Source organism: Trachemys scripta, chromosome 20 (assembly GCF_013100865.1).
Source record: "Trachemys scripta elegans isolate TJP31775 chromosome 20, CAS_Tse_1.0, whole genome shotgun sequence".
Classification (NCBI taxonomy): domain Eukaryota; kingdom Metazoa; phylum Chordata; order Testudines; family Emydidae; genus Trachemys; species Trachemys scripta.
The window spans coordinates 14,874,461-14,890,443 of NC_048317.1; the positions used below are offsets into that span (position 1 = coordinate 14,874,461).

A 15,983-nucleotide genomic window follows, 5' to 3' on the forward strand; every position below is an offset into this window, starting at 1 on the left:
CCTCAGCTCTCTGGCTCCAGGGTGGAGAGACATCCCAGGGAAGCCTCCTGCCCTGGTTCAGAGCTCAGTCGGCAGCTCCCTTCAGCCCCCGTGATCTAGTTTAGGGAGATCTGCTGGCCATCCCCTCTGCTTCCCTTCAGCCTTTCACCAGGGACCTCCTCCCTCTCCCAAGCTCCCTAACCCTTTATAGCCCCAGCTGCTGCCCTGCCCTCTTATTTGGCCAAACTGGGAGCATGCATTCTGACACAAGACCCCGCCTGCCACCCGATGCCAGCCCAGGTGGCGTATACTGGGACGTCCGTGCCTAGAACGTGAGCGTGGGAGTGAGGAGGCCTGGGCTGATGGGCTTGCTGGGTGACCTGGGGTAAATCTTGCAGGGATGCGGTTTCCCCCATCAATAAAATGGGGAAGCCCGTTCATAACTAGCCCAATGAGAGGAGCTGCCCACGGGCCTATCATTACGCAGCTGTTTACTGGGACACCTGAAGAGCTAGCAGGCCCCGCCCAGCAGCCAGAGAGGGCTACACGCCTATACAGAAACCTACGAAGCAGCCTTGGAGCCCTGAGCAGAGCACCGACAGGGCTGGGCTTGTGAGGACGCCGCTCCATGCATGTGCCGTTCTGATTCTCAAGTACAACCTCGCCACCAGATCAGCGCAATACTAAAGGCGGCCAAATATTGCGTGGAGACTCCGTGGGCCTGGGCACCAGTGTCTTGAAATCCTGTTGGTGTCAGATTCAGCTAAAAGCAAATGGAGGAAGAATATAAGAACAGCTCTCCTGGGTCAGACCAATGATATCCTGTCATCTGACCGTAGCCAGCACCAGATGCTTCAGAGGGAATGAGCCAAACAGGGCAATTATCGAGTCATCCATCTCCTGTCCTCCAGTCGCAACTTCTGGCAGTCAGAGGTTTTGGGACACCCAGAGCAGGAGTTGCGTCCCTGACCATCTTGGCCAAGAGCGATTGATTGATCTATCCTCATTAACTTAGCTAATTCTTTTTTGAATCCAGTTATACTTTTGGCCTTCACAACATCCCCTGGCAACGAGTTCCACAGGTTGACTGTGCTTCGTGTGACGTATTTCCTTATGTTTGTTTTAAACCTGCAGCCTATTAATTTCATTGGGTGACCCCCGGGTTTTGTGTTATGTGAAGGGGTAAATAACATTTCCCTATTCACTTTCTCCACACCAAGGATGGTCCTGTACTTGGGGCACTGGACTGAGACAACACAGATCTGTGACTCTGATACAGATTTCCTGTGAGACCTTGGGCATGTCACTTAATCTGCCCTAGTTCACAGATGCCTGTGAGGTGCTCAGACACTCAAGTGATGGGGTAGCTAGAGACGCTGTAAAGCTTAAATCTCAGGCTGAACTTCCTCAAAACTGAGCCTGGATTTGGGGCTTTGGAGCCACCTTTAGTGGAACTCCGATTGTTTTGTTCCTGAAAGATCATCTCCAAGCCATTGTTTTCAGGAGGGGACAAAATGGTTTCTCAACGCTAGAGAAATCCCCTTGTGTCCCATATGCCCTGCCCTTGCTTTGCAGACAACGAAGCTAAGACAAGCAGCGCTGCTGATCGTCAATGTATTACTTCCTGCACTGACAGACGTTGCAGGCCTTTGTGGTTTGAAGCACATGGGACACACGCAGCCAGGAGCGAGTCAATTCCAGGCGCCGTCCATTTTCCCGCCCCAATCTGGGGTATTTCCAATAGCACTATCATGGACAAGCCAATTATTAAGGTCACTTTGGGTCACACACACGGGAAATGTCGCATCAGTGGGATGTGGCACGTTTTGTATCTACGTGTCTCAGCACTTCGCTTTCATAGATTTTTAAAGCCAAGAACGACCATCTAATCTGACCTACTGTTTATCACAGCCTAGTGCACTTCAGTCAATTACCCCTGCACTGAGCTCCATAACTTGTATGTTTCACTAAAGCATCTCTTCCAGCCAGGCAACCCGTCTCGCTTTGAAGCCAAGAGATGGAGAATCTGCCTCTTCCCTTGGTAGTTTGTCCCAGTGGTTAATCAACTTTACGGTTACAAATCTGTGCCTACTTTGAATCTGAATTCACTACAACGGGAGGTGCTCAGGTTCTCTCTCCATTCAAAGCTGCAGGACTAGGGAGAAGTTAAGCTGTGTAAAACTCTTCAGTGCTTCTAAGGCTGTTGGGTGGTAACGGCCCACGCCACATGGCTATGGATAGCATGAGTGGCTCTGGATTCTCATGGGTGGTTAGGCTTTGGTGGGGTCTCAGGATGCACTGATACAGGAAACTAGTCGGAAGGTTTAAGACCACAGGATACTGCACTAATACAGCAAGGCACTGGTGCATCTAAAATGAGATTTAAAAAGAAGGCAAGAGGACTCCTGGTGCAGGTGGCCAGCTGCCCGATGCCACACAGTACGAAGTGGTAGCCGTGTTAGTGGATGGGTCATTACTAAGGCCGGCTCCAGCTTTTTTGCCATCCCAAAAAAAAAAAGAAGAACCCAATTGAGTTGCCGCCGAAGTGGAAGACAGCGAGTGAAGGACCCGCCGCCAATCCGGAGCGGGCCGATTGAGCTGCTGCCGAAGTGCCGCCTTGCCAACGGACGGACGGAGTGCCGCCCCTTTCTATCGGCCGCCCCAGGCACCTGTTTCCTTCGTTGGTGCCTGGAGCTGGCCCTGGTCACTACACAAAGTAAAAACTATTTCCCCATGCTAATTTTTCCCCTACTGTTACTCACACCTTCTTGTCAACTGTTGGAAATGGGCCATCCTGATTATCACTACAAAAGTTTTTTTTCTCCTGCTACTAATAGCCCATCTTAATTGATTAGTCTCGTTATAGCTGGTGTGGCAATGCCCATTTGTTCATGTTCTCTGTGTATATATAGCTTCCTACTGTATTTTCCACTGCATGCATCCGATGAAGTGGGTTTTAGCCCACAAAAAGCTTATGCCCAAATAAATTTGTTAGTCTCTCAGGTGCCACAAGTCCTCCTGTTCTTTTTACAGTACAACGGCGTGTGCCCCGTTTGGAAGATGGCTAACACGGCCGCACTCTGCTCTGATGCCACTAGCTCGTGTATTCTCTAGAGACAGCGCTGCAATCGTATCGAAAGAGAAGCACTTGCAATTAACTCGTGAGACGTGGGGGCTAAGGCTTCGAATTAGGTCTCTTAGGTGCTCTTCCCGTAGGAGGCTCTGCCAGTGAGACGAGCAAGCTACTTTAGGCCCAACTCAGGAGCCCGGGCCTAGGCCTGCAGAGCTAATAACTCACTACAACTCAGGGAAAGTCAATAGGAGCTACAGGTGCTTGTTACCTCTGGAGATCAGGGCCTAAGGCCCAGCTTTGCGCAATAAGATTGGCCACTGACTTTGGCCCCATTTGGGACACTTTTTAAGGGCTGTTTTCCAGAGCTGCCAGACTCCCAGGCCCCGGTGCCTTGCCCCAGAGTGGTGGCAGCAGCACTCCCGATTACCAGGCCCAGTATGTCGAAAGTCAGCTTAAGGCTCCTGAAAATGTTTGATGGTCCCCTGCATTTTGAACTTGCTCGCCGACAAGCCGAAGAGGACAAGAGGCGCAGGAGGAAGGAGAGTGTGGTCTCCAGTCATGGTCGACAGCCTCCTGCTGACCCTGAAAACGTCTGCCCTCATTGTAATAGAACTTGTGGGTCAAGGATTGGCCTTATCAGGACCCATAACTCCCATGGAAGATGATCATACTCGCTAACTGAAAACGTTGGCCTTCCCTTCGCCCTGCCTCAGTAAAATGGTAGTAATACGTCCCCAGCTCAGAGGAGTGCTGTAAAAATTAATTAATACCAGGAAAGCATTCCCAGCTCCTTGCATGAAAGGGACTGTCTAAATGTCAAGTACTATTATGCTACAATAAGCATTCAAGTGGTATGAAAGGCTTTGAATTTTCAGTGAGAGAGTACAGAAGCATAACAAAACACCTGTCATGAACTGCAGCTGACTGCATTTGACAGTGTGACATTAGTGCTTATTGCACACAGAGACGAACTTAAAAATCTGGAAAAAAAAGTGGTGGAAAACCTATTTAATCTAAGATTTAAAATAACGTGTCAAAACTATCTGATTAAAACAATGCCAATTCACCAGGGGAAGGGAGGGGGTTTCTGCTGTTGATGGACCTAAAGACATGGAGTATTATTTTAATACCTAAAAACTAAACTGGAAAATGTAATTTTGTGACAATGTGGTGCAGAATTCTAAGGAAACGCAGTCATTGAAATCCAGGTGCTAAAGGTATTTTTGGCATTGAACTTCCTGGAAGTTTAAGAGCCCAAATACCTTTGAGGATCTGGGCCCTAGACCCCACTGGAGACACTGAGATATGTGCTTAAGTCCCTTTGCCTTTAATGAGGCTACTCTTATGGTTGAAGTTAAGCACATGAATAAAAACTTGTGGGAGTACAACCTCCCATGTTCTTTTTAGAACTGAAAACCATGATACATCCAAACATTCATTTCACATGGAACTAGGAAATACCTTGTTAATCATATTGTTCATTCCAATACATGTTAAAACCAAGTGTTTAGTTTAGTAAGGCTATGCTTTAGCAGATACGAATGGCCATACTGGGTCCGACCATCTAGCCCAGTATCCTGTCTTCCGACAGTGGCCAGTGCCAGGTGTCCCAGAGGGAATGAACAGAACAGGGAATCATCAAGGGATCCAGTTCCTGTCACCCATTCCCAGCTTCTGGCAAACAGAGGCTAGGGACACCATCCCTGTCCATCCTGGCTAATAGCCATTGATGGACCTATCCTCCATGAACGTATCTAGTTCTTTTCTTAACCCTGTTATAGTCTTGGCCAAAAAGTCCCAGTCTTATTAATCTCTCCTCATACGGCAGCCGTTTCATACTCCTAATCATTTTTGTTCCCCTTTTCTGAACCTTTTCCAATCCTAATATGTTTTTTTTGAGATGGGGCTACCACACCTGCACACAGTATTCAAGGTGTGGGCATACCATGGATTTATAGAGGCAATATGATATTTTCTGTCTTATTATCTCTCTCTTTCTTAAGGATTCCCAACGTGGTTTGCTTTTTTGATTGCCGCTGCACATTGAGTGGATGTTTTCAGAGAACTATCCACAATGATAGTTACCAAGATCTCTTTCTTGAATGGTAACAGCTACTTTAGACCCTATCATTTTGTATGTATAGTTGGGATTATGTTTTCCAATGTGCATTACTTTACATTTATCAACATTCAATTTCATCTGCCATTTTGTTTCCCAGTCACCCAGTTTTGAGATCCTTTTGTAGCTCTTCACAGTTTGCCTGGGACATAACGATCTTGAGTTTTGTATCATCTGCAAATTTTGCCACCTCACTATTTACCCCCTTTTCCTGATCATTTATGAATATGTTAAATAGGACTGGGCCCAGTACAGACCCCTGGGGGACATCACTATTTACCTCTCTCCATTCTGAAAACTGACCATTTATTCCTACCCTTTGTTTCCTATCTTTTAACCAGTTACCAATCCATGAGAAAACCTTCCCTCTTATCCCATGACAACTTACTCTGCTTAAGAGCCTTTGGTGAGTGACCTTGTGAAAGGCTTTCTGAAAATCTAAATACACTATGTCTACATGTTTGTTGACCCCCTCAAAGAATTCTAGTAGACTGGGGAGGCATGATTTCCCTTTACAAAAACCATGTTGACTCTTCTAACAAATTATGTTCATCTATGTGTCTGACAATTTTGTTCTTTACTATAGTTTCAACCAGTTTGCCAGGTACTGAAGTCAGGCTTACTGGCCTGTAATTGCCAGGGTCTCATCTGGAGCCCTTTTAAAAAATTGGGGTCACATGAGCTATCCTCCAGTCATTTGCTACAGAAGCTGATTTAAATGATAGGTTACAGACTGCAGTTAGTAGTTCTGCAATTTCACATTTGAGTTCCTTCAGAACTCTTGGGTGAATACCATCTGGTCCTGGTGACTTACTACTGTTTAGTTTATCGATTTGTTCCAAAACCTCCCCTAATGACACCTCAATCTGGGACAGTTCCTCAGATCTGTCACCTAAAAGGAATGGCCCGGGTTTGGGAATCTCCCTCACATCCTCAACCGTGAAGACCGATGCAAAGCATTCATTTAGTTTCTCCGCAATGGCCTTGGCGTCCTTGAGTGCGCCTTTAGCATCTTGATCGTCCAGTGGCCCCACTGGTTGTTTAGCTGGCTTCCTGCTTTTGATGTACTTAAAAAAAAAAAAAAAAAAAAAAAAAAATCTATTACTTTTTGAGCCTTTGGCTAGCTGTTCTTCAAATTCTTTTTTGGCCTTGCTAATTATATGTTTACACTTCATTTGCCAGAGTTTATGCTCCTTTCCATTTTCCTCATTAGGATTTAACTTCCACTTCTTAAAAGGACACCTTTCTGCCTCTCACTGCTTCTTTTACTTTGTTGTTTAGCCAGTGGCTCTTTTTTGGTTCTCTCACTATGCTTTTTAATCTGGGGGATACGTTTAAGTTGAGCCTCTGTTATGGGGTCTTTAAAGTTTCCATGCAGCTTGCAGAGATTTCACTTTTGGTGCTGTACGTTTTAATGTCTGTTTAACTAACCTCCTCATTTTTGTGTAGTTCCCCTTTCTGAAATTAAATGCTAGTGTTGGGCCGTTTTCCCCGCTTCAGGGATGTTAAATTTAATTGTATTATGGTCACTATTACCGAGCGGTTCAGCTCTATTCACCTCTTGGACCTGATCCTGTGCTCCACTTAAGACTAAATCAAAAATTGCCTCACCTCTTGTGGGTTCTAGTGCTCCAAGAAGCAGCCATTTAAAGCGTCAAGAAACTTTATCTCTGCATCCTGTCCTGAGGTGACATGTACCCAGTCAATATGGGGAGAGTTGAAATGCCCCATTATTATTGAGTTTTTTTATTTTAATAGCCTCTCTAATGTCCCTGAGAATTTCACAGTCACGATCATCATCCTGGTCAGGTGGTCTGTAACATATCCCTACTAATATATTCTTATTATTCAAGCATGGAATTACTATCCATAGAGATTCCTTACCCAATGCATCATCCTTTAAAAATTGTTTTGAGAGAGTTCCTTAAGACCAGAAAGAAAGAGGCAAAGGCAATAAGAAAGTTTGTCCTGGTGGCACTATATTGAAAATGTTCAAATAAAGCACAAACCCAGATTCCAAAGTTCTGTATTTTTCAAAATAAAGATCACACGTTGTTTAGAGACAATCTACACAAGAGTTACAAAAAATAGTCGCCCAGGCATAAGCATACACAGGTTTGTTAATTATACACATATGGTTACAAGTGTGCTTGCAAAAAAGTTCATTGGAAATATACACAAGGCTCTGTAAATGTACACCGTGTAGTGTTACAATTCTATATTCAAACAAGGAAAATTGACAGTATGTTACATTCACTTACAAGTAGACAAAATGCAAAATACAGTTCATCTTCTGTACAAAAAGGGAAGGTGATTCACACTTTACAAGGTGAAAGGGGACTCTGATTGTAAGGAAAACTAGGGGATTCTGTACTTTTGCACTTTTTTTTACTGTCACAAAATAAGCAAAACATTACTTTTTTAAGATTCAAAAAAACACTATTTTGAACTGAATCATTCTGTATAACATTTAGAAAGGATCGCTACTGTTCGACTAGGTGACAAATAAAACCAAGCATTTTTTTTTTTAAACATTAACTAGGCTGTATAAAGAGAACATTTCCTTCAAAAGAAAAAATTTACTTCTGGTTGAAATTACAATTTACAATATACAACACTATATGCTACGACCATAAAAGGTGTGAATATACACTGAAATGCACAGGTTTTGCTAATTTTTTTCTTACCAAAAAACGGGTTTATGTTGATTCAAACTTCTCCACATTTACATTACAGAGGTTTACAAATGTACAATTGTACAATCAAAAGTATGTTCCACTACTAGGGTACATTATAGATACAGATTAGACATCAAAACAAGAAAATACTACAAATTTTTATATATGTAAAGTCTACACCAAGTATACACTATATATTTATAGAAGCAAGACCAAAGCTGAGTTGGATTTTTTTTCCTCATGCTAAATAATCAAATTTTGTCTTTCAGTGTTAACAGAACAAACTGAGTAGGCAGTAAACAAATACACCCGCCCTTCTTGCTTTAAAAACGTCCTGGGTGCTTATGTTTTCTTTCGAAACTGACTGCTAAGCCACCTTCTTTAGCATGTTATACTCCAAAAACAAAACAGAAAAAGCAATTAAAAAGTTTCAAAAACTTAAAAAATTTCTTAAACTGAAGCTTTAGCAAGTTGAATTTTTTTTAATATTTATAAACAGCGTTAAATGCGGGTTTTGTGCCATTTAACTAAAATTCAAACTTCTTGCTGAGTTTTGAATAAAAGGAGAAAAACAGGTATTTGCAAAAAAGTCACCTGCGAGGCGGATGAATTAAAAACATTTTTTTTTTCTTCAAACCAACCACCCTGAAAGTTTCCACATTTGGAATATAGATACAACAAGTGAACAAAAATGTGGCCTCCCATGTACATTTGATACCTATGTACAAGTATTCTATACACCAGTAAAACAGCAGGGCAATTAGTTAATTAAAAAAAATAATTAGTACATGTTATGCATAATAAAATTAAAGAAATTTACAAAGGCTTATTTTTTGTTTGTATTTTTAGTAGTTTAGCAACCATAAAACATTTTCTAACTGTATATTGGAATATTGTCGGTTGCTGGTTTTAAATGCCTGATGGCCAGTGAGTTTCTCTGAAATTCATTGTCTCAAATGATACCATTTGGTGGTCCACAAATTGGCCCCAAGTCAACCCCATTTTTCATGTAATATTTCTCCAGCTTGGCCAAAATGTGCTTGCCATAGGTGTACTTGCGCAGGGTGGCAATGTGAGGCCGGATCTAGGAGACAAAAAAGTTTATGGAAGCTTAGAAACCAGAACCACATACACATTAGCCCGGAGAGATTTTTGTGCTCCTTCAAGGACACAATCTTAGATCATAATAGTCACCTCCGCTCCCATTCCCCCTCACCCAGCCACAACTCTCCTCCCACTGATCAATTGTGAACATGGAAAAGTTGCATTAGGAAAGTATTTCATGTAGTTTAGTGGCCTTTTAATAACGTTAGCAGTTGGAAAGAAGGAAGAGAGCCAGTATTATGCACTCAGCCAGCCTTCTTTGGATCATCTGATCTATGGACGATAGCTTCGAGCCCTATTCCAATCTCTTACTGGTTTAATTTTCATTTAGAGTTCAGTAACTTAAGTGAAGCAGTGACTTTAGCAAGGGAAAACTAAAAGCAGTTTGGGTAATCGTTAGTTTTAGGTGGGCAGTGTCCTCTGTTTAAGGGTAGTTTGATTTAGAGGTGACTGGAAAATGGAAATCCCGTCCCATGAAAAACATTTTATTTTAGAAAAAGTTTGTCTTTTCATGCTGCTTTGGGACAAAAATGTGAAGTTTTTCCTGGCAAGGGATTTCCAGGAAAATCCCATTGCGAGATGGGAATTTTTCAGCTTTCTAAAGACAAAGTGAAACCAACAAGAGCCTTCCAGGTGGACTGCTGGCTGCCAAAGCTGGGAGGCTCTCGTCAATTTCACTTCCTGCCTACTGGCAGTTGCTGTTTCGATTTTCCAGATGGAAAATTTCAATTTTGTGGAAGGGGCATTTTCCACTAGAAAATCATTCTGATGGACAATTCCTGCACAGTTCTGATTTGATTTTGAATCTCAACGTTTACGAGGGACTTGTCTTCATGGGGAAACTGACTGGCAGAACTATAACAGTGTAACTCCCCATGGGGACACTATTCTGAGGTAAAAGTCACTTTTATTCTGAAATAGAGCATCCACACAGGGGCCTTGCTGAAGTACATGTAATTATGCCACTGTAGTTCTGCCACTCAACTTCCCTATGTAGACAAGAGAAAAGGACGAGTCATGATAGCAATACATGGGAAAGGTTCACACTGCTTATGTATTTCTTCAACGATGTAACTAGAAGTCAGATTTTAATTTCAAGGTTGAAACTATAGGAATGGTGAGTAAAGAATTTGAAAATTAATGCATAAATATATTATCCCTCTCCTCTCCTCCCTGGGAAAGAAAAATACATTATTGTTGCATTTCCCTAAGGTAGGAAATCCCAAATCCACCCTCTCTTCCTTTAATTCAGGCACTAGTTGATTTGAGCCCATTTAACCTGAAGAATCCAATAAATCTGTCTTGCAAACATCACAAACCTTTATGCCTTTCCCCTCCTCACCCTAATATCCAAAGCAGGTTCAACTGGATAATTTGGAAACTGGCTCTAGAAAACATGCTAACTCTGCAATGGTATTTCTTTTTGTCATATTCCTCAACGGCCTGCATCCGTGATTCTTTTCTGAGTTTTCACCATCAAATCTGGTGATTGTATATGATTTAATGTTTTGGCCATTTTCTTGTTTGTTGAAATTAATTTATTGTTTTTTTATTATAATGGCATCACATCAATAAACTGGCTGTAGAAAACTGCCATTAAAACAATCTACAAGCAAAGTCCATTATTCTGAATGAGCTCAGTAGAAGATAGATTACATTTTAAAAAGCCATGTTAATACGCCCACGACGTAGTTACACAGAAACCTAATTAGCTGCTTATTCTGATCAAAGGAAAGGAACTGGCTTGACAGAAGGAAGCATAAGGTACTAACAACCCCCACCCCACCCCCCAGTGACGGCATAGCTATCGCAGAATTATATGCTGGTATAAACCACCACCTCCAGAATAAAATTACATTACACTTCTACCCCAATATAACGCTGTCCTCGGGAGCCAAAAAAATCTTACTACGCTAGAGGTGAAACCGCATTATATCGAACTTGCTTTGATCCGCCAGAGCGCACAGCCGCGCCCCCCACCCCCGAGCACTGCTTTACTGCGTTATATCCGAATTCGTGTTATATTGGGTCGCGTTATATCGGGGTAGAGGTGTATTCCAGATTACTCCCTCCATCTTGGAGGTAGATAATTAAGCCCTGTTCAGAATTTTAGCCTTTGCTTGTAGATTTTTTTATTCCACCATAACTATACCAGTTAACTTCCCCAAGCTGACAAGCCCACACACGGTGGTGTACAAATTACATACATGCTCCTTTCATTTTAAAGGAACACTGGCTGGTCAAATGACCTAATGTCTAGCGTCAATTCTCAAAGGAATGTAAAGGAATTCAATTTCATTAGGATTTGGTACCCGACTCCTTAGGCGCCACTGAAAATCCCAGCATTTAGATTTTACATTCCCATGTTGGCAGCTCTCATAATGTTATTATTAGTCTAGCTATAATTGGTGTTTTTCATACAGCCCCAGGCCCTGGAGTTGTGTGATTGTATGAAAATCTCAGATTTAGGGGGAGTTTTTTAAAACAAGTTTCTATCCCTTATGGCTGAAGAGAAAAGCTTGAAAAAAAGAATTACCGTTTCCGTATTGGTGTTCTTCGAGAAGTGTTGCTCATGTCTATTCCACAATAGGTGTGCATGCTCGCCACGTGCATCAGTGCGAGAAGTTTCCCCCCAGCAGTACCCATAGGGGAGCGCCCCAGCGACTCCTGGAGTGGCGTCTCCATGGTGCAGTATAAGGGGAACTGCGCGCTCCCCCCACCCTGAGTTCCTTCCTGCCAGACAACTCCAACAGAAGGGAAGGAGGGTGGGATGTGGAATAGACATGAGCAACACATCTCGAAGAACACCAGTTACGGAAAAGGTAATTGTCTTTTCTTCCTCGAGTGATTGCTCGTGTGTATTCCACAGCAGATGATTCCAAGCTATATCTGCTGGAGGTGGGAGGAGTTCACAAATTCTCGGGACGGAGTACGGCCCTGCCGAACCTGGCGTCCTACGATCACATAGTGCAAGGTGAACGTGTGAACTGAAGACCACGTGGCAGCCCCACAAATGTCCTGAATGGGGACATGGGCTAAAAAGGCAGCCGACGAGGCATGTGCCCAAGTCGAGTGCGCCCTCACAATAGGTCACAACAGGTACGAGATGATCCAGTTGGAGAGGCGCTGAGTGGAGATCGTCCGACCTCTCACGTCCTCGGCCGAGGTGATGAACAGTTGCGAGGACTTTCTGAATGGCCAGAGCCAGTCTCACATCCAGCGTGGAGACGGCGCTCCTCACTGGACAAGTGGGGCTTGGGGCAGAGGACCGGCAGAAAAATGTCCTGACCCATGTGAAAGGCAGAGACCACCTTTGGGAGGAATGAAGGGTGTGGGTAGAGCTGGACCGTATCCTTATGAAACACCATGTATGGGGTCTCGGAGGTCAGGGCCCTGAGCTCCGAGACCCACCTGGCCGACATGACCGCAACCAGGAAGGCACCTTCCACGAGAGGTGTGACCAGGAGCACGTGGCTAGCGGTTCAAACGGGGGCCCTGTGAGACGGGCCAACACCAGGTTTAGGTCCCACTGTGGGACTGGGGGCCTAAAATATGGGAAGAGACGATCCACCCCGTAAGGAATCAGCCAGTCATAGCATGGGCCCTGCACCGGCGGGTGGAAGGCCGATATGGCCGCCAGGTGCACCTTAACTGACGAGGGTGCCAGGCCCTGGGTTCTAAGCTGGAGGAGGTAGTGCAGAATAAGCTGGATCGGAGCGGCCACCGGGGAAACGCCTGGCTCGTCCACCCATCTGAAAAACCGAGAACACTTTGCCAAGTAGGCTCGGCGTGTGGAGGGCCGCCTGCTTTCTAGGAGGATGTGCTGAACCCCTTCTGAGCACGTCCTTTCCTCCCTACCTAACCATTGAGCAGCCACGCTGTGAGGTGGAGTGCCGCTAGGTTGGCATGGAGGAGGCGGCCCTGGCCCTGGGAGAGCAGGTCTGGGCGCGATGGCAACAGCCACGGCGGGGCGACGACCGGGCCCGTGAGGGTCCTGTACCAATGCTGCCATGCCGGGGCAATCAGAAGGACCCGGGCCTTGTCCATCTTTATCATTTCCAGGACCTTGCCAATCAGTGGGAACAGGGGAAAGGCAAAGAGGAACTGGCCTGACCAGGACAGGAGGAAGGCATCGGAGATAGCGCCCGCCCGCCCCCCCCCGGAGCAGAACCCGGGACAGCAATGGTTCTGCTGAGTTGTGAACAGGTCCACCTGGGGAGTTCCCCCACTCGAAGAAGTCTGTGCACCACCTCTGGGTGGAGAGACCACTTGTGCTGAGAGAAGTCCCTGCTCAAGCGATCCGCCTGCGCATTCCGGGCGCCCAGTAGGTGGTAGGCCTGTAGGCAGATGTCGTGGGCTATACCTAAAATCCCACAGCCTGAGGGCTTCGTGGCAGAGGGCAGAAGATCAGGCCCCGCCTTGCCTGTTGATGTAGAACATTGAGGCCGTGTTGTCCGTGAGGACCCTGACCACTCGGCCCTCCAGGAGCGAGCGGAAGGCCATGCATGTCAGCCGTGCCGCCCTGAGCTCCTTGACATTTATCCACAGACCTCTGGTCTGAACATTTCCCACATGGACCCCCCATCCCAGGTCCGACACATCGGACACCAGTTCCAGCGACGGGGCCCTTCCCCTGAACGGGACCCCTTGGAACATGTTTCTCGGGGAGGACCATCACCGTAGGGAGGCGATCACTGGTTCGGGTACCATGAGGACTTTGTCCATCCTGCCCCTGGCCTGGGAGAACTCCGAAGCCAACCAGAGCTGGAGGGGCCTCATCCTGAGTCTGGAGTGACGGACCACGTATGGTGCCTGGTGCCGACTCGGAGCGGCATGCCAGAGCCGGGGTCAGTGCCGACTCCATCAGAATAGCCCGGAGCCTAATGTCCCTTTCTCTCTTGGTCCAAGGCTTAATTGACTTGCAAATCTTGCAGCGATCGCGGAGATGAGTTTCCCCCGAACAGCTCAGACAGTCCGCGTGTGGATCACTCGTGGCACAGATCGCCTACAAGTGTCGCACGACTTAAAACCCGGGGCGCAGGGCATGCCCCGCCCCAGGCGCGCTAACTAAACTAAACAACGAACTAACTACAGGTACCATACACCGAATGAACAAGCAATTTTGGGGACGGAGCTACAGCAAAGCTGGAGCAGAGTGGTTCCGAAGCACCTTCAATGGCGGCAAGAAGGAACTGAGGGTGGAGGGAGCACGCAGCGCCCCTTATATCGCATCATGGAGACGCCACTCTAGGGGTCATTGGGGCGCTCCCCTATGGGTACTGCTAGGGGAAAACTTCCAGCACCGGTGCACGTGGTGAGCACACACACCTATTGTAGAATACACATGAGCAATCACTCGAAGAACACAACTGCTAAAGGTTCTAAAAAACAGAAAGCAAATAAAAAGCCCAAAATAATTATTTTTAAAATCTCATTATTTTGAAATCAAGGTTGGTAGCACTGCAATATTTAAGACAAAAATTGTTTCCTTTTTAAAACAAAAACATATAATCTTGCAACCTTTGTAAACTCAAACCCTGCAACAGTGTACTAATGCCTGAGAATCTGAAACAGATTCAAAACTGACCAACAAAAGTGACTAATGTGTTAACTCACCAGGCTCAGAAAAATGCGGAAAGCAAACAGTGCAACTAAAGATAGGAAGCAAAATTCAGTTTTTAATTGTATTAATCTAAGATGTTCTTAAATTTGTTTAAAAGTAATCTGACACTAGCTTTTTTAAAGCAGTGTATTCTGCATACGCCAAATGGATGAAGCCTGTACACTCCATAGCATAAGTTACATTAAGTTTTTAAAGAAAGTCTCTTTAAAGTGCTGCTGTAATGCTTCAGTATGAAATGACAAACATAGTGACTGTCCTTAGAATTCCTGTTACCAGCTCTGGACTCAGCGGTTTCTAGAAGTCTGGCTCAGAGTACACGGTGAGGTTCTCATTACTGAACAGCGTTCTCAGTGAGGGCAAGTGTGTCATCATTGCCAGACCTTTGAACCGTACCTGAATTTCAACATGTCTGGCTGGCTTTGTTACAGCCCAAATTGTATCAGCACTTTTGTTATAAATCCCCATGTTCACATGTATGTAAGTAGGCCAGAAAAGACTGGTAAGGACGCTGGATGAGTTTTACCTCCACGTGTGTAAATGGTGTCCCTGCTAGGAGGGATAAAGCAATGGCAGTCCTTGTGAGGAGACAAGTATCAGTCACTCTACAGAGACAGATATATTCTTGAGACGCCAACTTTCAAGGAATATTTTTGAGGATCTCAGGCCTGCCTCCCAACTCTCATGATTTTTGAAAGTGCCAGGATCAGAACCATGCACAGCTCACTAAATATCAGCTTTATCAGGAGGAATTTCTCATTCTTACTGCTACAGATTAATGAATTTGTATTAGAGTGTAACACTAGGAAAATTCAATGTTTGACAACCTGACTGATAGATTGCTCTTGGAAGAGGTTTAAGGTCCACCCACTTAGATCTTCGTGCTACACACTCCAAAATCTATGAGGATTCTGAAGCACAAAGCCCATTGTTAGCAACTGGTGGCAGCTGCTTACCTTGTGCATGACAATCTTCCGTTGAGCTGGTTCTGCCACATCAATCATTTTCTGTACCACGTAGTTGGCATACTGATCTTTCATCATGGTGTATAAGGCGCTGTGAGGGCCGTCGTTCATAGTGCACACCTCATCAATCAGCATGGCCCGCTCCGTGCGGGAGGCATGAGTAACACACTTCTCCACAACGTTGCTGCAACACAAGAAGGTGGTAGCATGTCACCCCACAACATCCAGACTTAGCTTTCTAGTCAACCCCAGAGGGATGATCTTGGGTCTCTAACCAAGAACGGCCATTAGGAAAGCCAGGAAGTGCTGGTATGGAAATTCAGCACCATGACATTTTGGATTCTTGACCAAAGAACTTTTGGTTTCGATTTCAGGACAAAGCTCAAAAGGATCACACAGACTAATACTTAAACGTTCATCCACGTAACTTTGATCTGGAAAACTC

General features: G+C 45.1%; 1 protein-coding gene and 1 non-coding gene across 9 annotated transcripts in view; both read right to left on the minus strand.

Moving 5' to 3' along the window:
• Nucleotides 1-7,181: 7,181 nt before the first annotated feature.
• PUM1 (pumilio RNA binding family member 1) overlaps nt 7,182-15,983 on the minus strand; it is a 120,370-nt gene continuing 111,568 nt past the window's right edge. For all 8 annotated transcript variants that reach the window (XM_034754333.1, XM_034754327.1, XM_034754332.1 and 5 more), the window contains exons 21-22: nt 15,530-15,722; nt 7,182-8,933 (exon numbers count right to left, since the gene is read on the minus strand). In XM_034754333.1, coding sequence (XP_034610224.1) covers nt 8,802-8,933; nt 15,530-15,722 — 325 coding nt within the window. In that variant the 3' untranslated portion in view covers nt 7,182-8,801. The remainder of the gene's footprint in view (nt 8,934-15,529; nt 15,723-15,983) is intronic.
• Nucleotides 14,878-14,955, minus strand: LOC117868447. The gene has a single exon (XR_004643630.1). It is a non-coding gene; the product is annotated as a small nucleolar RNA SNORD103/SNORD85 (small nucleolar RNA).